General features: G+C 59.1%; 1 protein-coding gene across 5 annotated transcripts; it reads right to left on the bottom strand.

Moving 5' to 3' along the window:
- Window positions 1–456: 456 nt before the first annotated feature.
- On the bottom strand, window positions 457–22536 carry POLD1 (DNA polymerase delta 1, catalytic subunit). Of its 5 annotated transcripts, none has more exons than XR_003506433.1 (27): window positions 22449–22536; window positions 15559–15758; window positions 15094–15207; window positions 12951–13097; window positions 12739–12864; window positions 12477–12645; window positions 12320–12401; window positions 12106–12235; window positions 11488–11654; window positions 10927–11031; window positions 9076–9216; window positions 8887–8997; window positions 8148–8339; window positions 7962–8050; window positions 7757–7873; window positions 7478–7591; window positions 7027–7174; window positions 4631–4726; window positions 4377–4514; window positions 3355–3530; window positions 2986–3138; window positions 2740–2842; window positions 1884–2024; window positions 1689–1802; window positions 1318–1370; window positions 1141–1238; window positions 457–646 (listed from the first exon to the last, which is right to left on the bottom strand). XR_003506433.1 is itself a non-coding variant. In XM_027515042.1 (27 exons), exons 2-27 carry the CDS (start codon window positions 15755–15757, stop codon window positions 541–543), a joined length of 3285 nt encoding a protein of 1094 aa, XP_027370843.1. In that variant the 5' UTR covers window position 15758; window positions 22449–22536; the 3' UTR covers window positions 457–540. The 5 variants fall into 5 exon arrangements, 4 of the variants coding, with proteins under 4 accessions (XP_027370843.1, XP_027370844.1, XP_027370841.1 ...); XM_027515042.1 differs by having other exon boundaries at window positions 1892–2024; window positions 11524–11654; XM_027515043.1 differs by having other exon boundaries at window positions 1892–2024; window positions 7099–7174.
- Between the last annotated feature and the right edge of the window lie 1276 nt (window positions 22537–23812).

The following is a 23812-nucleotide window of genomic DNA, read 5'->3' on the forward strand; positions in this document are numbered from 1 at the left end:
CAGAGACTGACATCAGGTGAGAGCACTCGGGTGTCAGAGGCAGGGGAGCAGGGGCTCCCAGAGTGGACGTGAATTCAGCAGGGGTCCCTGAGGAAGAAACTCAGTCCTGAAGCCGGTGGGGACCCCGAGGTGGAAACACTGTGGGTGTGTGACCTGAGAGGGGGGGTCCCCAGGTCGTTCCGGGGAGCGGGAGCCTCCTACCGGGGGCTGCCCCAGGCGTGGAGGAAGCAGGTCAGCACCTGGAAGGCGGGGCCCACAGAGGCTCTGTTGGCTGGGGTCTGGTGGGGGCGCTCAGGAGGGGCGGGGAGATCCGATCCAGCCCAGGGGTCTTGCAACGGACGGTGAAGGGGCCCATGGGGGCCTCCTGGGGGTCGGGGCATCCCACTCAGTGAAGCGAGGCCACCTGAGCCAGGGCTCATGACGGTGGACCACGACCCCCCAGAGACCACAAGATACCACGGAACAAAAGGCCTGAGCTTTATTAATTCCCCGTCTGTCCCCCCCGCGCCCCCAAGGTGGGAAGTTCATTGAGGTCAGAGGTCACCAAGCCTCTGGGCCGGGGGGTCCAAAGCGCCGCAGCAGCCGCTCCTGGTCCTCCAGGTCCTTCCGCACCTTCTTGCGCATGTAGAAGATGGGACAGTCCCGGCTGTGGGCCGGGCGGGCGGGCGGAGGTCAGGGCCCGCAGCGGGGCAGGGGCTGTTCCCAGGACTTTGGCCCCTGTATGCTGCCCACCCGGCGCCCGCCCATCAGGGGCTGTTTGCTCAGCGGGCCCGGGGGGGGGCGGGGAGCCGGTAACAGAGGGTGCTCGCGCGGGCCAGCCGTATATCACCTGGCACCTGGCGTGGGAACCCGCCCCGCCCACCCGTTCCCTGGGGAAAGCCCGGCCCGCCCTGGGGGAGGGGGCCGAGACCCTGCGTGTGCTTCTGTGTGACGGTGTGTGCGTGTGGCCATTTCCCGGGCGTACTGGGTGCCCGGCCCTCCCCGCTCAGCAGCCCCCCAGCCCCGCCCCAGGGAGGCTGGGACGGGTGTACTGGCCCATCGTGCAGGCCTGGACACTGAGGGTCAGGGAGACCCTCACAGCTGGAAGGGGATGTGTTGGGGGGAACCTGGGGGGCTGCACTGGGCCGGCTGGCCGCCCACCTGGTGCAGATGACGTCCTCGTGCAGGCTGCCCTGGCAGCGCTGGCACTGCGTCCACAGGCGTGAGAATCGCTCCTCCAGGGCACTCAGGTGGGACACCTGAGGGCAGCAGGGGCTGAGCGGGCGCCTGGCCCCGCCCAACCCCCAGCTGCCCGGCCCACCTCCCCTGACCCCTCACCTCCTTCTGGTACAGCTCTGACTCCCGGGGCTGGCAGAACTTGCACACGGCTCCTGGGATGAGGGTGGCAGCGGGCGGCGGGGGGGCCGGTCAGCACAGGGGAGCTGGGGCTGAGCCAGGGCCTGGGCCGCCCCATCCCCGCCCGCTGCCCATCCCGGCTTCTGAAAGTCCCCACAGACGAGAGAACAAGGGAGCAAGTGTGTGGAGAAAACTCCCTGGGGAACTCCCGGGGTAGGGGGCCCGGGACCCTCCTGGGGGCGCCTGCAGACGGGAGCCCCACCCAAGGGCCACGCCAGCTTGCGGGGCTGGTGCCGGGGCCCCCGGGTGACGGCGGAGACGGGAGGGCCAGGGGGCTGGGGTCCTGTGCTCACCCTGGTGGCTGAGGACAGTGCGGCAGCCGATGCAGCAGTTCCGGCGTTTGGCGAAGGCCAGGAGGCCGCCCACCTTCCCCGTGAGCACCGTCTTGCAGCGAGTGTGGTCCCCGCCTGCAGGTGAGGGCAGGCGGTGGGCCGGGTGCCCGACCCTGACCCCCGTACCCTCACCTGCCCCGGGGTCCCCCACCCCACCCCCGTACGCAGCAGCACAGCCTCGGCACGGCCCTCGCCCAGGATGGGCTCGAAGATGCGCAGGAGCGGCTTGGCGAGCTGCTGCTCCAGGTAGTACTGCGTGTCGATGGGCAGGCTGTGCTCCAGTACGAACAGGGGGTCCTGTGGGCAGAGCAGGGCGCCGTCACACCCGGGGACGCAGTGGAGGGGCCCCGGAGGGGCTGAGGCACTGGGGTCCCAGGAGTCGCAGAGGCTGGGGGGGGTCCTTCAGTCATGAGTTGGGGTAATGCTGAGTGGCAGTCGCTAACCCAGGCTAGGATGGGGTCAGAGGTCATGGGGAGTCCCTGGTCACAGGCTCAGTGACCCACAGGTAGAAGCTCTCAGGTAGCCAAGGAAGGGTCAGAGAGCACGGTGGGGGCAGGAGGCAGGAAGATGGAACTGGAGGCTGGAAGCCCAGGTCTAAAGTGATGGGGCAGGAACTGGGGACTGCGGAGGGGGTTGTGGGGTCAGGGGTCACTAGACATCCAGGTAGAATGCAGGAGGGTGTGAATCCCAGGGAAGGACAAGCTGGAGAGCCGGGACCAAGAAGCCAGAGCCACAGAAACAGGCAACGCAACAGGCACTCTCGCCGTGTGCAGGGAGGCTGCGCCCCCTTCTCCAGGAGGGGTCAGAATAGCGCGGAGGTGGGGGGGCCCTTCCAGAGGGTTCGGGGAAGCCTGAGAGCAAAGCATCACGGAGCCAACTCCCAGGGGTGTGATGGGGGCGGTTCTCAAGGTCCCCGCGGGGCCGCGGAGAGGAACACCCTCCCACCCTGCCTGGAAAGCAGAAGTGAGAGCTCGGAGAGCTGGGCGGAGCGCGCAGCCCAGGTGGGCCTGACCTCGGACTTCATGTAGGCGGCCACGCCCTTGGCAGCGCTGATGATCACGTAGGGGACGCGGTCGCCCAGGCTGGGCGCGCTCCCGGGGTCCCGCTTCCTCATCCTGCGGGGAGACCGGGGCGGCGGGCCCGGGTGAGGACAGGTGGGCCGGGTTGGGGCGGGCGGGGGGGCTAGGAAGTGGCTGGCCCAGCTGGCGGGTGAGGGGCTATTTCTGGCCGCCCCCGCCCCTTCCCGGGCTGGGCGCACCTCTCGGCCAGCTCCACGTGGGCCTGCTTGCCCGCGTAATCGGCGGCAGCGCGAGTCAGCTCCTTGGTAATGACCAGCTGCGAGATGTCAATGCGATTACACAGCAGATCGGAGATGACGTCCTGTGCATGAGCCACGGCGCCCGAGGGGTCTCTGCAGAGGGGCGGCTGTCAGCGGAACTCGGGGTGCGTGCCAGGGGTGAGGAGGGGCCCTGCCCGGCCGCCGGCTGCCAGGGGGCAGAAACGGGGCCGGAACCCGCAGCTGCCCGACCCCACACTCTTTCCATAGCGCCGCCACCGAAGGGCTGTGCCTAACACCTGTGTCCCCAAGGGAGGAGGGGCTGGGGGCCGGGTGGGGGTCCCCACGCACCGGTCGATGAGCAGGCGGCGCAGCGAGGCGGTGACGAGGTTGGCCACCAGGGGGCAGTTGTCCCTGCGCACGGCCTCCAGGCCCTTGCAGTCCATGCGGTCGTGGGCGTCCGGCCGGGAGGAGAAGAGCAGGCCTGCGTAACGCTTCTTGCTGATGAGCAGGTAGGGGAAGTAGACCTGGGGAAAGTCGCCACGGGCTGAGGCCCTGGGACTGTGGGCGCCGGCGCCCATTCCTGAGACTTCCCCAGAAACGGGACAGTCAGGGGTGGTCCTGGGGATGTGGGATTGGGTCACTGGGGAAGATGGACCCTAAGACTCCAGCATCTCAGCTCGAGGAGCTGTGGTGGTGGGGTGGGGGTGGGGGTGGGGGGCAACCTCAGCATTCCAGGGACCTTCCCCAAATCGGAAATGGACTGGAATAAACCTAGACCCTAAAACCCAAGATCCAGACACGGGGGTGAAGTCTGGAGGGCCCCAAATGGAGGCCTGAAACAGACCGGAGGCAGGCAGGGGAGACAGGCAGCACCCCCTGAAAAAGAGGAGACTGGCAGGGAGTGACCTCCCCAGATGGACAGGCTCCAAATCTGAGAGCAAGTGTACCCCAAGGCGTGACCCCAGCGCCCCAATCCAGGAATCTCCTGGTCAGGGGCCCCCAATGGACAGGGCTGCCCCCCCGAAGACCTAAAAACCAGAGATGCTCCAAGGCTGACACCATCTTTAGGAAACAAACACCGTCTTTCATAGCAAAGCCCAAGGCTGTGGAGGTTTCTAAAACCAAAGTCCTGAACTCAGGAGGATCCAGGCAGCAAACAAAATACCTCAAAAGTGGGGCTTATGAACTCAAAGAATGGGACACCCAGTTCAGACCGCCCGGAAATAGAGACCCGGGGAACACAGGGTGCCCAGACGCTGACATAGCAGGAGAACCCCACACAAATGCAGACATCCTGAGACTCAGAGACCCTCCCCCCAAAGTGGCAAGACACATCTGTCCACTCCAAGCACTGGGAGCCCCCCACTTACTTTCTCAAACTCTAGCCGGATGGGCGAGGGGAAGTGGCCGGACACCCAGTCTGCAGCCTCCCGTCCCAAAGCCATCGCCTCAGCCACGGATGAGACGCCGAAGCGGCACATGACCGAGTCTGTGTCACCATACACCACCTGGGGAGGGGCGCGTGTGACCCGGAGGGGTGGGGAGGTGCTGGGCGGCCCCTGCACTCCCCATGCCAGCTCCGGGCCTGTCTTGGGCAGCAGCGGGCAGGCAACAGGCCCCTGACCTTGGCGCTGGTGCTGTAGCCGTTTTCCACCGTGTACTTGGTCTCCACAAGCTGCTTTGTCTTCTCAATCATCTGGCGCCCGAACCCGGTGACACTCTGTTGGGGAGAGAATCACGCAGAGTGAGGGCCCAGAGGCCGTCCTCAGGGTCCAGGTATGAGCATGGGTGAGCCACTATCTCTCTGGGCCTCAGCTTCCAAATCTGCAAAATGGGGTACTGAGCTGTTCCTTCATGGAGGTCCTTAGAGGAGGGCCTGATCGGCAGCAAATAGTGGCGGAAAGGCCAGTGCCAGAAGAGACCATCAGCTCAGTGCGTCTCCAGAGAGGTGCTGAGACATCTGGTGACATTCCTGGTCCCATTCCCCCATCCTTGGGCAATCAGAAATGTCCCCCACAAAGATAGGGGGCTGTACCAGGGCCAGGGGGAGACCATTCCTTTCCAAATAAGGAAACTGAATTTGGGGAAGGAGGAGGGACACACTAAGGAGAAACACACATGACTTCTGTTCTTGTTTGGATCCAGCCAGAAAACCTTTGTGTTTAACTGGAGCGAACAGGCCATTTATGTTTAGTGTAATTACTGATTATATCTGAGCTTAAATCTACCATCCAACTGTCTTCTATTTGTTCCACCCATTCGATCTTCCTTCTAACTTTTTTCCGAAATGACTCAGTACTCTTTTTCTTCCACCCTCTGGCCTTCATAAGCTTAAGAGACAGAATAGGAAAAGACGCTAAGAAACAGACATAACTGAGACAGAGAGAAGGGGCTGAGAGGAAAACGACAAGAGAGACAGGGCCAGGAAGCGGCAGCAGTGATGAGGAAGTGCCAGGGGAAAAGCCCAGCCACATCTTCCTGCCTGGCCTCCCCTAGGGAGCTGCAACCTGATGCCCAAGCATCCACTGCTTTCCACCGAGGAGGCTGGGAGAGGCCCCGGGGATTAGGAAGGGCCAGAAAGAGTGGTAAGGCTGATCTACCACAAGAGATTAACCTCGCTCAAACAGAGGTCTGGCTCTTGGCTGGCTCCTGGGAGGGAACCTTGAAGCCCTTGGCATGTCCTGCCTGACAAATGTCTTTGTTCATCTGGGACCTTGGGTCACACCAAGTGATCTAATGTGATTTATGGTGGGGGCCTTGGGCCACACCGTATCACCTTGACCTCTAGAGGGACTGGAGACTGAGTACCAGTCACATGGTGTACTCCATGCACCTGACCCTCAATAAAAACCCAGGCCACCAAGGCTCGGGTGAACTTCCTTGATGGGCAGTACCACATGTGCGTCAATGTGGGGAGGAAGAGCTGTCCGCAGGACTCCCCTGGGAAAGGCAAGTGGAAGCTTCCGCCTGGTCTCCCCTGGACTCTGCCCCATGTGCCTTTCCCTTGGCTGCTTTTAACCCCTATCCTTTCACTGTAATAAATCATAACCGTGAGTATAACAGCTTTTCTGAGTCTGAATCCTTCTAGTGAATCACTGGATCTGAGGGTGGGCGTGGAGGCCTGAACTACACCTGATGCCAGCTCGGCAGAACCTCAGAGAGTCAGGCCCGCTGTGGTCTTGCCGTGGGTTTGTTTTTCTGTCTGAGCAGTAAACAGCCCCCACAGGATGCTGCTGTGGGCACGTCTGCCCACGCTTCCTCTCGGAGCAGAGCACTGTCCCAATGCCGGCCGAGCGTCCTCGCCGGGGTCCTCACTCAGGCACAGGACGGGGGACCCGCGCGCCTGTCCATATGGTGACAGAGGACATAAAGTCAAATGCCCGCGCCTGACTGTGCTGCTGGGTGACCCCCAGCCTCAGTGGTCTGGGCTTTTATTGGGGGTCAAGTGCCTGGAGCACCATGTGACTGACCTCAGTTACTCAGTCTCCAGTCCCTCCAGAGGGCAAGGGGATACAGTGTGGCCCAAGGCCCCTGACAGAGGGGCCCCTGTTCTCCCATCAGGAGGGGGAAGGGAAGGTGCTCTCTACTCTGCCGCCCCGATGGGGACCAGCACAGCAGGTGGGATAGGGTAGCAACTGCCAGGGACACGAGGCTGCCAAGTGACTGAGGGACAGGTGGAAAGAACAAGCCAAACTGGGCCCCTCCCTTCATTCCTCTGCCTGCCCCGCCCTGCCCCTCCCTCCCCAACTGCTTTCCTGTACACATTTACTTCCGTTGCCATCGGTGTCCCCACAAGGCTGGACACTAGGGCAGGAACTCTCACCCGGTGTCATCGGCTAGACCCACAAGGCCCAGCCCACAGGGAACGGTCAGCAAGTGTTCTGCTGAACCAATCAAGTAGGCATCCACTCTCCAAGAGGCCGGTGGGCTGGGGCGATCCCGGCCCTGACCTCCACCACACTGAGCCCTGGTTCTCCCCAAGAGGGGGTGTCTGCCCTCCACCTGCCGCTGTGCATTCACCTGTGAGATTTCCAGGCACGGGAGCCTGCCCACCTGGGCGCCAGTGAAGCCGTACACAGAGTTAGCACTCACTTTCAGCGCCAGCTGGCGCCCGTCCAACACTTGCCGCCGTAGGGGGTCTGTCTCCTTGGCCAGCTCGGCCTTGGCCCTGGGAAGAGAAAGGAGGACGTGGGGACCAAAGGCCACTCGAGGGCCATCCCAGGCCTCACGGGGAGACAAGAGGGCTGGGTCAGGGTGCTTTTCTGAAAAGGGGTGCCACGTACAGTTGTGCAGGTTGCACACTGCATGGAGTTGCCTAGCAGAGGGGCTGGTGGGAGCTGCCTGCAGTGCGTGACTTGTTCTAGTTGAGGCACAGCTGCAGCGACATGCGCTGGTGAGGGACAGGGATTCCAGGCCACTTCAACAAGCCTGAGCTCAGAGCAGGGTGGGCGGGGGGAGCTCGAGGGCCCACCTCTTCCGGGCGCTGAGCAGGTTTTCCAGGATCTGGGGGAGCAGCCCCTTCCGCACCGATGCCTTCACAAACTCGTCCCCCGTGGGCGTCTTGATGAACTGATCCTCGGTCAGGCTGGATGAGAGATGGTGGGGGTGACGCCCGGCCCTCCTCTTCATCCCTTAGGATGCCCCTACCTCTTGCCAGTCCCCTCCCCTCCCCACTAGCTCTGGGTCTCTGGCCCCACTCTGGCCGGTCCCCGGCAGTCTCCGGGTACACGTGGTGAGTGAGGCGCCATACCCCAGTTTCTGGGCGGCCCCGGGCCGCAGGAGTGTGGTGTAGCACAGGTTGTGGGCCATCATGATGGACGGGTACAGCGAGGAGAAGTCCAAGGTGGCGATGGGAACGTCGTAGTACCTGGGGGCACGGGGGGGGGGGGGAGTCAGGGCTGGGCACCCCCTTGCACCCACAACCCCTGGACCCCTGATCCCTCTGCGGGCCTCACCCTTTCAGCGGCTCGATGACCGTGGCCCCGGTATAGTCCTCACCACCCTCCGTCTTCACCACGGGCATCAACAGCCCCTGGCGCATGGCCTAGGAAGGGAGAAGGCGGGACCCAAGTGTTGGGGGTGAGCAGGGCCTCTCGGTGGGGAGCGCGGTGGCCCGGCCGCCCCAGGCTCTGCCTGCTGACCTGTCGCAGCAGCTGGGACACGACCTTGACCTGCTGGCCGCGGCTGAGCAGGTAGCCGAGGGGCACGCCGGTGACGCGCGCCATCTCCATGGCGTTCACCAGCACCATGAGCCGCTCCAGCAGCCGCAGGGGCAGGAAGGCGTCCTTGAGGCAGTACACGGCCAGGCGGCGGCGCGTCTGGTCGTTACCGTTCTGGGTACAGGGACAGGGGTCAGGGGGGCGACAGGGTGGAAGGGAGGAGGGTTCGGTCTGAGAGGCTAGTGTGGACTAGGAAGGGCAGGGCAGTGGAACAGAGGTCGCCATGCCAGAGGTCACAGGAATGGCTAGGGATACAGTTCCCATCTGCAGAGGGAGGTCAGAGGTCAAGGGCAGGAGGTGAAGGGAAAGGTCAGGAGAACAGGCACAGGATGTCCAAGACCAGGAAGGTAAGAGGGAGACAGGGCCGCCAGCGAGCGGAGGTGAGGGGCGGGGTCTGAGGGGACAGGAGGCGGGGTCTGAGGGCATGAGAGGAGGGGTCTGAGGACATTGGAGGCGGGGTCTGAGGGCTTGGGAGGCGAGGTCTGAGGACGCGGGAGGTGGGGTCTGAGGGCCTAGGAGGCGGGGTCTGAGGGCTCGGGAGGTGGGGTCTGAGCGCCTGGGCAGTGTGGTGGAGGCGGGGTCTGAGGGCCTGGGAGGCGGGGTCTGAGGGCTTTGGAGGCAGGGTTTGAGGACGCGGGAGCGGGGTCAGAGGCACACGCACCTGCAGGTCTGTGATGATGCTGTGCTGCACGTCCTCCTTCTGCTCGCCCAGGAAGTGGAAGCTCACGGCATTGAGCGTGTAGGACCGGAGCTTGTACTCCCGCAGCAGCACCTGCGGCAGGCAGGCAGGTTGGGCGGCGGCCCTGGGGAAGAGGCCCCGCGAGGGCGGCCCCTCCCGGCCCAGCCGTACCTGCAGCATGTCCATCTGCACGCGGCCCACCATGCTGACCACCTTGCTGTCCCGCCGGCCAGTCTGCCTGGACTGGAAGGACGACTCCCGGATGTTGGAGCGGAGGCCAATCACACGGCCCAGCAAGGGGAAGCCTGGCACCTGGGGGCACAGCACACAGGGAGGGCGGAGGCTGGGGGATCTGCAGGGCTGAGCCACAGGAGCAGTGACCACATCACCCACAACACCCGCTGCGGTGCCGTCCTTTGCCTGCTGAGAGCCCTGTGGACTAGGGCAGCTCTAGGGCATAAGGACCCTCAGGGACAGGCAGGAACGAACTGGAGGCTGGACAGAAAGTGTTAGAGGGGCCTGGGACTATGGGGGTGAAGGGGGCAAGAATGGTGCCCAGGGGCTGGGGGGCTGCACCGGGATGGGGAGGCGGAGGAGGAACAGACTTGGGGACAATGCTGAGCTTGCCGGGGAAGCAGTGGGTGCACGGGGTTGGGGGGCCTGGGGGTTGACCAGGTGGAAGCACAAGCAGGGGCCAGCGTGGAGAGCTAGGTCTGTACCAGGGACAGTGAACTGGGGGGACCAGGCATGGAGGACAGGCCTGAGCTGGGGTGGGAGCGGAGGGCAAGGGAGGGAAGCAGAGACTGGAGTATAAACACCAGGCTGACAGGGGTGGGCTTCTCCCTGGAGACGCTGGGGAGCCCTGAGTGTGGTTGTTCGCTCTTTCCATTATCAAACTGGCCAAATGTATAGAAAAGGAAGAAAACAAGAAATCAACCCTGAATATCCACTGAAAGGACTGATGCTTAAGATGAAATTCCAATACTTTGGCCACCTGATGTGAAGAGCCGACTCACTGGAAAACACCCTGATGCTAAGAAAGACTGAGGGCAGGAGGAGAAGGGGGTGACAGAGGATAAGATGGTTGGATGGCATCACTGACTCAGTGGACATTGAGTTTTGAGCAAACTCAGGGAAATGGAGAAGGACAGGGAAGCTTGGCGTGCTACAGTCCATGGGGTCGCAAAGAATCAGACACAACTGAGCAACCGAACAGCACAGTACACCTGTTAAGAGCTGAAGTGTGTCTGCCTAAAAGATGCTGAAGTCGTAACTCCTGGACCTCTGAATGTGACCTCATTTGGAAACTGAGTCTTTGCCGGTAAGCAAGTTAAGATGAGGTCTAGGTGGCCCTGATCCAATGTGACTGTGGTCTTTAAAAACAAGGGGACACTGGCGCGCAGAGGGGAGAGCTGGGGAGAGTGCCAGGTATACCCCGCAGTGTCTGAGGCAGCAGGAAGCTAGGAGAGAGGCCTCAGAAGGAACCAACCCTGTGACACTCTGGCCTTCCAGCCTCCAGACTGAGAGACCACACACGACTGTGAGCTTCGGACCCCACAAACCCTCACGCCCCCATGCCCATACCAGGTTCAAGCATCAAGGTTTTGCCACCAACTTCCTGTTTTCCTTAAGTTTTTGTTGACATATTTTAAAGCCTAGAGAACAAGGCACTGCACTCGTGCTTTGGTCTGCCCTTCCAAATACCCAAGCCTTTGCTCTTTATTTTTGGCCGCACTACCCAGCACGAGGGATCCGAGTCCCCTGACCACGTACTGAACCCACACCTGCTGCAGTGGAAGCGCAGACTCCTAACCACTGGACCTCCAGGGCAGTCCCACATGAGCCTTTCCTTACTTAACTACCTCGCCTCTGTGAAAGCCACAGGAACCTTCTGGGCTTTCAGAAGGCCAGGGACGGGGCCAGAGCTGGGGTTTCCAGGAGGCTTCTGGAGCCGCTGGGCAGTGGCCCACAGCCTGAGCCCCCAGTGGGGTGTCAGGGCAGCTTCCCCCGAACCTGCCATACCTTGAGGGTCTGGGCCCGGGAGATGAGGTAGGGAAGGTCAAAGTTCTGGATATTGTAGCCGGTGATCACATCGGGATCCATGATGCGGATGAAGGTCGACCAGGCCTGAGGTGGGAGCACGCAGGGTCACCCAGGCTGACATCCTGGTCAACCCCCCACCGTGGGTCCTCCCCAGTCCTGGGACGTTCTGGAAGCCCCCAGGAGCAGCACTAGAGCCCTCCCACCCATGGAAGGAAGACTGGGCAGGTGCCTCTGAAAATAAGGAATCCAGAGGGGGAAACGGCTCAGGAAACAGCCTGGCGGGGGGGCGGGTGCGGCGTGTGTGTGTGTGTGTGTGTGTGTGTGTGTGTGTGTGTGGTGGGGAGGGGGAGGGGCGGGCGCGGCGTGTGTGTGTGTGTGTGTGTGTGTGTGTGTGTGTGGTGGGGAGGGGGAGGGGCGGGCGCGGCGTGTGTGTGTGTGTGTGTGTGTGTGTGTGTGTGTGTGTGTGTGGTGGGGAGGGGGAGGGGCGGTAGGGGCAGGGGGAGCTGAGGAAAAGGAGATGGGGCATGGAATGAGAGCCACCTGGAGCAGGTCCTCCTCCCGCTCGTAGCTCTGCACCTTGGCGCCCAGGATGGGGGCGCAGGGCCGCAGGGTGAGCGCCAGGCGCAGGAAGGGCTCCGGCTCGCCCCAGCGCAGGCCCAGTGAGCAGATCTGGATCACGGGGTCCCGCTCGGGCTCAGGGAAGATGCCTGCATGGGGGAGAGGAGGGAGGCAGGGCACCAACTCCTGACGCTCCCTCGTGACTCACCGGGTGGGCGCACCTCTGCATCCCACCAGGCCTGACCCATGCGGTCCCCACCGCCCGCAGACCCTGCAGGATCCACCCTGGCTCCCACACTGCCTGCTTCTCCCAGCCCTCACAGACTGGGCGGGTCCTGCCCCAGGGCCTCTGCACTGGCTGCCCTCCCCACCCCCATGCCCTGCCCGTCCCTCTTCACAAGGCCTGCCCCCTCACCCTGGAGGCCTCCCCCGCCCCGCGGCCCCACCCTCTCCGCTGGCGGCCTCCTTTGCGTTGCATCCGGTTGTGCCTTTACTCCCTTCTCCCTGAGTGAGCTCAAGAAGCGCAGGGACTCCTGGGAGACGGCCCCATCACTGATGTAGGGAAAGAGGGAGGGAGGACTCCAGGCCCCGGGGACAAACCTTTGCGACCAGCGCACTCGATGTCGAAGCTGAGCACGCGCAGAGGGGCGATTCGCTGCCACTCTCCTTCCGGCGGGTGGCTGATCACGTCTGACCACAGCACGTCGGCCTCCAGCTGACACAGAGTGGCCTATGGGGAAGAAGTAGGTCAGCGGTTACAGGGTTCCGGCTCTGTGTCCCTCCAGCCCAAACTCAGCCCCGGAGACCCCCGTACCTTCCCCTCCGGCCTCAGGATGTATTTCCCGGCTGGGAGCTCCAGCCAGTTGCAGCCCACGATGTCCGTGTCCACCATGAACCTTCAGGGGGATGAGGGTCAGTGGGCAGAGGCAGGTGGAGGGGGCGAGGTGGGAGAAGTGAGGCGGGGGACATACCGGATCTCAAAGTCAACGTTGGCCTCGTAGGGCGCAAAGCTGGGGGTGCCGAGGCCGGCCAGGCGGATGCCCTGCTCCAGGAGGCGGCGGGCAGGTGCCATGAGGCGGGGCAGTGCCAAGGTGATACGCAGAAACGGGGAGGGGCCGTGCCCATGGTACCCGAACATGCCTGTGGGCAGAGGGGACTGGCATCGGCTCCCGGAACCCCTGCCGGCCCAGAACCTCCACCCCCGACCGCCGCGACCCCCAGGGCGGCGCTCACTCTCCCGGGAGCACAGCTCTACCGCCAGCACGGCCGGCCCGGTGAGCTCCTTGCCCCCGCGCTGGTCCCGGCTGATGGCTGCACTCAGCTCTCGCTGCAGCTCGCTCAGGTGCTCAGGTCCAAAACCTGCGGTATGGAAGAGCCGGTCAGATGTGCAGGGGATCCTCGGGTGGCCGGGACGAGGAGGGGTCTCTGGGGTCGGGGTCACTCACCAGGGGGCGCTGGGGTGTAGAAGTAGGGTGCAAAGCCATGGATGTGGCAGCAGACGGAGACCCCCTCGTCGGTGACCCCGAAGGCGCGGAGGATGGGAACTGAGTCCTGGGATGGCGGGGGCGCCCCAGGCAGGGGCCGCGCTGGGGCTGGGGGAGGGGGGAACACAGGTAAGTGGGGGCTGCCCCCTAAGACCCCTCAAAAGTGTGCCTGCCTCCCTCCTGGTTTCTGTTCCCATCCTTTCCCCCCACACAGCTAGAGGAGCACCCGACTTTCTTTTGCAAATGAAATGTTTCCTTTTCAAAAGTGGAATCAACTTTGCGTGGGCAGCGTTATGAGCTTTAACGCTGGGATAGATTCGTGTAACCACCACCAAAAATGGGGTACAAGACAGTCCCATCACTCAAACAGCTCCCTCGATCTGCCCCTTGGTAATCACACCTGCCTCCAGCCCGCCCCTCCCCAGCACCACCGGTGTGTTCCTTGTCATCCTGATTTTGTCTTTTTGAGACCATCCACAGAATGGAGTCATTCAGTACGTAACCCTCCAGGTCCAGCTTCTTGCACCCGGGCTGACATCTCTGGCACCCGTCCCTGTCAAGCTTGTCAGTGATTTGTTTCCTTTATTGCAGAGAAGCACTGCATGGTGTGTTATCCATTCACCCGCCACAGGACATGTGGTATTCCCATTTTTGGGTGGCTAAGAGCTATCAACATCCGTGGTTTTTTTTTGAATGTAGGTGTTTGCTTCTCTCTGGTAAATATCTTTCAGGCAGAATTGCCAGGCCCTATGGTAAGAGTAGGTTTAAGCCTGATCTCTCAATAAAGCTCAGGGCAAAAACCATAAACTTAACTACCATAGGAAAAACTGTAAAGGGCTAGGTTGAACCCCGTAAGATTCTTCCAGGCTGCTTCCCAGCGCGGTCGCATCAGGCCATGGCCTCACTGAGCGCACGGCTTCCCGACACTCCATACCCTCGCCTGCACTTGGTGTCGTCTGCGTATTTGACTTCAGCCTCTCTCACAGGTGTGTGTTCGTGTCTCACGGTGGCTGTCATTTACATTCACCCGACAGCCGATGACACAGTATCACCTCACGTGCACATCTGCCCCTGTAGATCCTCTAGTGAATTGTCCGAGATTTTTGTCCACTTCTGAACTCTCTCTGAATGTTCTTTATTTGCAGCACCGGTCCTGCCGGACATACAGACTGCAAACGTTTCCTCCCCACCTGTAGCTTGTCTTTACTTTCCCGCTCAGAGCCTTCAAAATGCAAGTAGGAGCTTGGACGTGCACGTGCGCTGCGCGGTCAGTCGCTCAGTCGTGTCTGACTCTTTGCGACCCCATGGACTGTAGCCCGCCAGGATCCTCTGTCCATGGGATTTCCCAGGCAAGAATACTGGAGTGGGCTGCCATTCCCTTCTCCAGGGGATCTTCCGGATCTAGGGATCAAACCTGCATCTCCTGCATTGGCAGGTGGGTTCTTTACCGCTAGTGAGTGCCCCTGGAGCTTGGATGGGGTCTCTCCATTGCCAAGGACAGGCCAGCTCACTCAGAGTGGAGAGCTAAGGTCCTCGCTGGCCCCTCGCTGCCTCACTGACCTCCTGGCTGCTCCTTAAACGTTATCAGCCCTGCTCCCTCCTTGGGGTTCTCTTCCCAGAGTCCCGTTTTCCCAGACAACCCCACGACTCCTCATCACCTCCTCAGAGGGGCCTTCCCGAAGCTCCAAGAGGCAAGGTCCAGCACCCCCTCCCTACTTGATGCTCCTCTGTGACCCTCACCACTGCCAGTGTTCCACTTCCTTTCTTGTTCTGCCTCTCCTTCTAGAAAGTGAGCCTCGGGGAGCAGCGACCTGGTCTGCATGGTACAGGGCCTGCCTCAGTGCGGATGCTCGGTTGTTCCCGACTGACGGGATAAATGAATGGAAACCACACCACACGCCTCTCCCTTCTGCGAGGAGCCAGCCCCTTCAGGCCTCAGTTAGAAGACACCTCTTCCTCCAGGACGCCCCCCTCCCTGCCCCGACCTGTCCCTCCCTCTCAGACCCCTGGGCGGGGACCCTTTGTGTCCCTCTCTTCCCACACAGCCAGAGTGGCTGACCCGGCCCCACCTCCCACGCACCAGGCCTCTGATCCCTAAACTTACCCACGTAATGGTCGATCTCCAACTGCTGGAAGATGAGAGGCTCCATCTGGGGGTCCAAGGCGGGCGGGGGGGGCCGAAGCCAGCGGGCATCTATGGCCGTTGGGGAGAATTGCCCTGGATGGGGGGAGGGAAGCGGGGCTCCATGGAGTCGTGGTCCTGCTTCAGAAACAAGTAACTGCCTTCCTGGCTCTGCTCCTGTCCCCTTAAGCAGCATCCCATTTGGGAAAGAAAGGTGGAGGCGGTGGTCTGGATCAGGTGGGACACTCCAGGGGGATCGAGGGGTCAAGGGTCAAGGTTAGAAGCGACAGGAAACAGAGGTGGCCTACTAAAAGCCAAAGATCAGCCCCTTGCGGAACTCGAAGCAAGCCAGGGGCTGAGAGTTAAAAGTTACAGGTCAGCTCCACGGTTCCGAGATGTGACAGGTATGGGGGTGGGGCGCAGGGGGGCCCCTGGTCCGAGTCTCACCGTCCGCCGCCTCCAGGGCCGACTGCAGCTCCTCCTCCTCCTGCTCCTGCAGCCTGCGCTCTGCTTCCATCTCCTCCATCAGCGCCAGCTCCTCCTCGAACTGCGAGGGCCGGTATGCCTCATCCTCATCCCAGAGGCCCCCACGGGCCCGCTTTGGGGGCACCCCAGGCCCCGGGCCTGGTCGCCGCTTACCATCCATCCTGTGGGGCAAGCTGGGGTGAGGTGAGGGTTGCTGTCTTCTCCATGGCCTCCCATGCACCCACCATGACCGTGAGCCTTTAAAAAAATCTCCAGAGTAGGGAATTCCCTGGGGGTCCAGTGGTTAGGATGCCACATTTGCACTGCTACGGGTGGGGGTTCAATCCCTGGTCAGAGAACTAAGATCCCACAAGCTGTGCCGTACAGCCAAAAAATTTTAAGCAAGAACAGACTATGCTCATCCATGATGCTAAAAGTCTGGCTAGTGGCTGTTTCTGGGGTGGGGGAGATTGACTGGGAAGGGGTATGAGGTTGTTCTGCAGGGTGGTGGAAGTGTACTGCACGGCCAGCTGTATGGTTGAGACCTGTGCATTTCACCACGTGTAAACTGCACCTCAAGTAAAAGCATAAAAAGTGGGGAGGCTGCAATTCCACATCCAGGGGTTTATGCTACAGATATACTATCACCTAATGAAAAACTGCATTTACAAGGTTATTTCCGGCAGCATTGTTTGCAGTCCCAAAAGACTGGAAACCACCTAAATGTCCTCCCCTGGGGGACTGTTTAAATAAGTTACATGAATTCTGTTCCCTGGAATATTATACAGCTATATAAAGGAATGAGGAAGCTCTCTATGAACTGACAGAGGACTCTCAAAGACCCATTGTTAGGTAGAGAAAGCAAAGTACAGAATGGTGTACTTAAGAGAGCTTTTGTACTAAAAAAAAAAAAATTCTAAGAAAATGAAAATGTTTGCCCTGACTCTAATCAGTAGGAAATAATCAAACCAAAAGTAAAGACTGGCCTGCAAGATGGAATCTTCAAAAAATGTCCAAGTCATGAAGGGGGAGGAAAAAAGATCAGGAAACTATTTTAGATTAAAGGAGAGACTATGTCGTCATGACAACTAGATGAATCACTAGTGGGATCTCTAGTGTGATCCCAGGTCAGATCTTGGATTTAAAAAGTGGAAATAACTCTGAAGGGTATCGCTGGAACTGCACAAACTGAGTAATTGTCTGAGATAACAGTATCGCTTCATAGAGAATGGCCTGATTCTCATTATCCTGTAGTATCATGATGGCTACAACCTGTACATAGTTCAGCAAAAAAAAAAAAGTGTACGTGCATCAAGATAAAGCAAAATGAGGCAGCACATTCACAACTGACAAATCCACAAAGGGTTCATGGGTGTTCACTGTACTTGTCTTGGGATGTCTCTGCAGGCTTGGAATTTTTTTAAATTAAAAGTTGGAGGAAGGGACTGCAGAGGGCAGTCAATCTCTGGTCAGAAACTATGATCCACCTGGAGAAGGAAATGGCAACCCACTCCAGTATTCTTGCCTGGAGAATGCCATGGACGGGGTCGCAAAGAGTTGGACACAACTGAGTGAATAGTCTTGTTTTTCAAGTTAAATAAACATTACATTATAAGCATGAAAAAAAAGAAAAAAGAAACTATGATCCATAGTTGGGGCCAAAAAAAGAAAAAGCTGGAGAGAAACACATAAAAGAAAAATAACATGTATACAAGGTGGTGGGGAAATATATCAAAGATGTTGCTTTTTCACGCATAATTGTGGCAGATAGTAATAAACTGGCAACACTGGCTTTCTGGGGGGCTGGGGTGGGGAGATACTTTGACCAAGATCTCATTCACATACCATATGATTCATGCATTTTAAGTGTACAGTTCAGTGGTTTTCAGTATATTCAGAACTTGGGCAACCTTGACCGCAGTCCATCTTAGAACACCGTCATCACACAAAACAGACCCTCTCCACTCAGTGCATCTCCCGCCCTCCCCCAAAGCACCACTGATCTGCTTTGTCTAGATGGATTGGCCTGTTCTGTGCATTTCCTAGAAATGGAATCCTGCATATGGCTTCTTTCCCTGAGAATGTTTTCAAGGTCCACTCCCGTTCTAGCACGGATCCGGGCTTCGTTCCTTTTTATGCCTGAGTACTTCCCCACCGTGTGGCTATCCCACGTTGTGCTCACCCGTGAGGGTCGTCTGCACCTTTGGGCTCTTCTGAATGCTGCTGCTGTGACCGTGCAAACACGGGTTTTCGATGAGGAGGAAAAATCTGAACCGACTCTCCTGTGCCCTCCACGTGTAACTGTGCAGACACGCGGTCTGATCTCAGAAGGAACGAGCCTGGAGCCCTTTGCTCCAGCCATGCGAGTAGCCAGAGGGATGCGGAGAGTTAGGACCCGAGGGAGATGCCCGGGTGAGGCAGAGGAAGCTGAGGGGTTGCCAGGAGCCCTGCGGAGTGGCCAGACCTGGCTTGTCACGGGGAGGAAGAAGAGGGCCAACTGGCTGCCCTGGGTCACTGGGCTGTGGCCAGGGGGTACGATGGGGGGCAGCTGTCACCGGAGCAAAACCTAGGGTCCTGGACTAGTCTCCTATCCCAGGCGCTGTCAGGCAAGCCAGCATGAGAAGGAAGGGATCCCTGGGTGTCCCCCTCTCAGGGGTGCGGGGCAGAGCTTGGCACCTTTCTGGGTGCTTCAGCAGCAAATACTGAACAGCAAGTGAATCCAGCATTAGCCGCAACGAGTGCCTGCTCTAGGTCACACACCCATTTCTCTGTGACACTCACTCCCTGGAGGTTGTCATCCCATCCCACCCACCCTCACCGCTTTTTTTTTGCTACACCACAAAACATATGCGATCTTAGTTCCCTGACCTGGGACTGAACCCACGACTCCCTGCATTGGAAGAGCGGAATCTTAACCACCAGACCACCAGGGGATGGCTTTAAATGCCATCTCTTAGCTTTTGTGTCTCCCACCCAGACCTCAGCTGGGGCTCCAGGCTGACAGATCTGAGTGCCCACTATGGCGACGTCCCTTCAGGCACCCCAGACTCCAAAGCCAGGCTCCTGATCTTCCCCCAAACCTGCTCCTCGCACCCCACAGTCTCCCCTGATTCGGTACAGCTCCCGGCAAGTCAACAACCTTGGGGTCACCCCAACTTCTCTCTTCCCTTCAGACCACACGCTCACTCCATCAGCAAACTTATTTATCAGCTCTGCCTTTCAATGGAAAGGCGTTGCACTGTTCTCAGCAAGCCCTCTACACCCCCGCTCCGCCCCAGCTCCCAGGCTGGTCTCTCTGGCTCCCTAAGATGGTTGGCCTCTATTTTGTGCATTGCTGTTTGTCTGGCTCCCCCTGCTGGAAAATAAGCTCAGCTTGGGCTGGGATGCAGTATCCTTCACTGAAGAATCACGGGTGTCAGTAACAGTGTCTGGCCCATAGAGGACACCCAAGGAATATCTGTTGAATGAATAGCCTTGCCTGCTCCCCATCTCCCTCCTTCCACCTGGCCCCCTTCAGTGTTTTCTCCACTCAGCAACCAAAGAGATTGTATATGTCAGATTGTCCCACCCCTGCTCTGCTCAGAGCCTGTCCCTGGATCTTGCCTCATGCACAGTTAAAACAAAAGTCCTCATCGTGGCCCCCAAGACCCTGCACAACTGCCCCCACCTACTCTTTCAGGGACACCACCCCCGCCCTCTCTCCCTTGCTCACTCCAGCCACTTGCCTCCTCTCTGTTCCTCAAACACTCCAGGCTTGCTCCTACCCCAGAGCTTTGCACAAGCTGTTCCTGCTGCCCAACCAAATGCTCTTTTCCAGACATCCCCATGGCTCTCTCCTCCCCACCTTCAGGTCTTTGTTTCAATTTCACCTTCTCAGTGAGGCCGGCTTCAAAATACAGCCCCTGGGACCTCCCCGGCAGGCCAGTGGTTAGAGACTCTGCACTTCTACTGCAGGGGGCGAGTTCAATTCCTAGTCAGGGAACTCCCACATGCCAAGGTGCGACCAGAAAAAGAGATACATAAAAATTTGAAAAGACAGCCCCACTGCCCCCTCCTGACACTCTCCAACTCCTTCCCTAGCTTTATTTTTCTTGCTGGCCTGTGTCGCTGTCTGCTGCACTGTATCAGATCATTAAGAGTTCTCAAAGCATGGTGCCCTGCACCTGCAGCATCTGGTGGGAACTGGTGGGAATGGAAGCTGTCAGGCCCCACCCCAGACCTACTGAGTCAGGGCCTCTGGAGGTGGGCCCAGCCACCCGCGTAGGATAGAGCCCTCCAGGGCCTCCGAAGCTGCTCAAGCCTGAGCACCACTGCCTATTCATTTTGCTTACTGTCTGTTCCCCGTGAGGAGAATGGAAATACTGCAAAAGTTGGGATTTCACCTTCTGTTTCCTGCTACATCTCATGTTCCCAGGAGAGAGGCTGAGGCCGAGTGCACACCCAATAAATATGTTCTGCTGCTGCTGCTGCTAAGTCGCTTCAGTCGTGTCCGACTCTGTGTGACCCCATAGACGGCAGCCTACCAGGATCCTCCGTCCCTGGGATTCTCCAGGCAAGAACGCTGGAGTGGGTTGCCATTGCCTTCTCCGAATACGTTCTGAATGCAGGACCAAGGAAAGAACTTTCACCAAAGCTTCTGAGGCAAGTGCTGCTATTAACTCTCCAACACAGTGACTGGCACGGAGGCCCAGAGATATGAAGCCACCTTCAAGCCTGAGGTGACACAGCTAGCTCAGAGGGGCAGAGCCAGGGTTCCAATCCAAGCAGACTGGCTCCAGGGCCCCACTGGTGATGAGTGCTCCAGACTGTTGGCCTCTGGGGGTGCCAGGAGCGATATGGGGGTGAACTGCCCTCTGCCCAGCGGGGGAGACAGGACAGACTCATCTGCTTGCTCACCCTGTATCCTGGCTCACACACATCTGTCAAAGGATGAATTAAATAACGACAAATGGATCTATTCACTCCTGCCCCCCTGAAAACTCCACACCTTTCATGCTTTGGCCAGGTCCCACCTCTGGGCCTCCTGACTCCTGCTGCCCTCGTCCTGGGCTGTGGATCACCTGGGCTTGTGTCTGGCTCCCTCACCAGACAGGGAACTCTTGAGGGCGGGGCAGGGCTGAGGCTGCTCTGGGTCCCCAGGATCACCCAGCATGGGGCCTGGTCTTGGGAGATGTTTGCGGGATGAAATCTCCCTTTTTCTTAGCCAGCTAACTCCTCTGCACCCTCTGAAACTCAGTTCTGGTTGAGTTCCTCCTCACTGATCAGCGGCCCCTAGGGGCTCCCACTGCACCTTGGGGGCATTTCCATTACTGCACAAGCTGTGACAACTTCCAGCTGAAAGGTCCTCAAAACACAGGGGTCAGGGGCTGCCTCCAGTCTGGGTCCCCAGCATCACCTAGCAGAGTGCCTGCGATGCAGGCCACTTCGAGTTGTGTCGGTTTAGACTCTTCTCTGGTGTCACCAACTCCACGAGTCCATCCTGTGAACCCTCATTTTCTTCTCTTAGTTCCCAAAGACTAGTGCTGCCTCTGTTTAGTTCAGAGAGCTCTGGCTTGAGATTCCTGTCCTTCTTCCAACCAAACTGAATTATCACTAGCTCCCCAGTGCCCAGAAAAGGCCCTGAGTAGGGCAGGAACGGCCTGGGTGGGGAAGTGCAGGAAGGAGGGGGAGAAAGGGCAACAAGAGGTTCCTGGAGTGGGTGTGGCCATGAACCTGAGTCACTGACATCACCCTGCCCACTGGCACCACCTAAGCTCTGCCCTCAGGGTGGCACCCCCAAACCTGCTCCCCCTCAGCTCCCCCTCTCCAGCCTGTTGCTCAAACAAGCCCCATAATCCTGGGCTCCCCTTCCCAACACTCACCTTGGTGTGTTCAGACTCCAGAAACAACCTACGCCTGATGGATTCTCCCCACTTGCACTGCAGGCTCAGCCACCTAGCATTCCCCCTTGCCTCCTAACTGGCCTCTCCTCCTTCCACTCTCACCCCTGCTACAACCCCATCTTCAACCGGCAGTCAGAGTTTTTTTTAAACGCAGGGGAAGATCAAGTTGCTGTGATGCTCAAAACCTCCCCGGCTCCCTACTGAACCTACAGTAGAAGTTAAAGAGAACACCGAGATTTACAAAACCCTATAGGATCTGGTTCCCCACCATGTCTCCAGCCTCACTCTTCCCTACAAGTTACAATGAAGCCAAGCCCCTTCCTACTTCAAGGTCTTTTTACCGGATGGCCAGCGCCCCGCCAACCACCACGTCCAGAACACTTTTTCCGGGGCTCGCTTCTCTCTCAAATGTCACTTCCCCAGAGGGACTACTCCTGTTCACTCTAGAAATAAAAAAGCAGACTACTCTGTTTTACTTTCCTTGGGGTTACGAATCACAAGCTGACAACATTGGTTTGTCGTCATTACTTACTACTTGTCTACTCTCGGTCTGCCCCTGGGAAAGAGGCTTTCTCTGAATTATTTGGGTTGTAGCCTCGACTCCTAGGGCAGTGCTGGGCACAGTGTACTCAGTATCTAGAGAATAAAAGATGACACCATGCCCTCACGTGCACCATCGAGAACCGAATGCCTCCGGGACCCGTTACTCCAAAGACTCCCCAGTGTGCGTCCCCCTAGTCCCCGGCGCCCAGCGCCAGCGCCCCCGCAGGCCGAGGGGACGCCCCTACCCCGTCATCTGCCCCCGCGTAAGCGCCCACGGCCACTGGCCTCTGCCCCTCCTCCGCGCGCCCCCTAATCAAGGGGATCCCTCCCGCCGCCATGCCCCACGCGAGCTCTCACAACCCTCTCTCAGGCCCACGGACTCGGCTCCCCAAGCCTTATTCCAGGCCAGGCCAAGTCCTCTGCAATTCCCCTTCTCCCGTAACTCACCCGCTTCAAACAGTGTTTCCCGCCACAGCCCACGCCGCCGTGACCCCTGACTCCGGCGCGCGCAGGCCCAGAGGCGCGGCGCGCGGAGCCGGACCACGCCCCTCCCACCCAAATAGGGGAGACCACGCCCCTTCCCCCTGTCTGGGGCGTAGGCCACGCCCCCTTCATCCAACTTGGATGGTGGTCTAGTCCCCTTGCTGACGTATCCTCGCCAAGTCACGCCCCCTCTGACGCAAGTGGCTCGAAGCTACGCCCCCTTCCTCACCGCCGGGTTGAGACCCAGTGGTCTCTGCGCACGCGCAGCGGCTCTGGGCGCCAGCCCTCCCTTCGACCCTGCCCGCTCTAAGGTGCTGGGCGCGCACCCTCCACCCCACCCGCGTCCTGGCCGAGGCCTTGTCGGGAGGACCGCCTGGACAGTGTTCCTCCTTCAGCCCGCAACCTGACCTTTTTCCTCCCGATAGAGGCTGGCCTATGCGTGCTCAGATCCTGGCCAGGTTGGTTCTCCTGTCTGGTGCGGCCTCAGCTTCCCCATCTGTAAACTGGACTCTGCACAGGGCAGGCATATCTCTAGAGCGAGAGGCACTCTGCTTGGGATAGGACGATCGCATGTAACTATTCTCACTTCCCCCGTTCCCTCTCCCCTCTCTACAAAAGTATATTTTTCAGTACCCCACCCACCCCTCCAGACAACACCCTCTTCACCCTGGACTGGGACTGTCCATTCAGCTCACCTCGATGTCCCCTCACGGCCTGGCGCAGGAGAAGAAATTAGGAGAACTCCACTGCCTTTCCTTTGAGCTCATCTAGGCCTCTTTTGAGGCCTTGCCTCACTTCCTACTCATCTCCCACATTGTCCCGTGCTGCCCCCATTCCCTTACCTCTGTCAGTCCCTGCTCAGCCCCCCATGACCAGCCCTGGCTAGTGGTCAACTCCGAGGAGGGACTTTACCTTATTTATTTGATTTGATTTTTGGCCGTATGGCCTAGCTTGCAAAATCTTACTTCCTGACCAGGTATTGAACTCAGTTTCCGGCAGTGAAAGCATAGAGTTCCAACTACTAGACCACCAGGGAACTCCCTAATACAATTTGTAAAGGTCCATTTACAATTATTACAAAATATTGGCTATTATTGTCCATGTTGTACAACACATCCTTGAGCCTACCTTACACCCATAGTTTTTACCTCCCACTCCTCCACCCGTTGTCCCTCCCGCAACTGGTAACCACTAGTTTGTTCAGTCTGTCAATCTGCTTCTTTTCTGTTATAGTCACTGCTGCTGCTACTGCTAAGTTGCTTCGGTCGTGTCAGACTGTGCGACCCCATTTCCTTCTCCAATCATGAAAGTGAAAAGTGAAAGTGAAG

The sequence above is a fragment of the Bos indicus x Bos taurus genome, chromosome 18 (assembly GCF_003369695.1).
Source record: "Bos indicus x Bos taurus breed Angus x Brahman F1 hybrid chromosome 18, Bos_hybrid_MaternalHap_v2.0, whole genome shotgun sequence".
Classification (NCBI taxonomy): domain Eukaryota; kingdom Metazoa; phylum Chordata; class Mammalia; order Artiodactyla; family Bovidae; genus Bos; species Bos indicus x Bos taurus.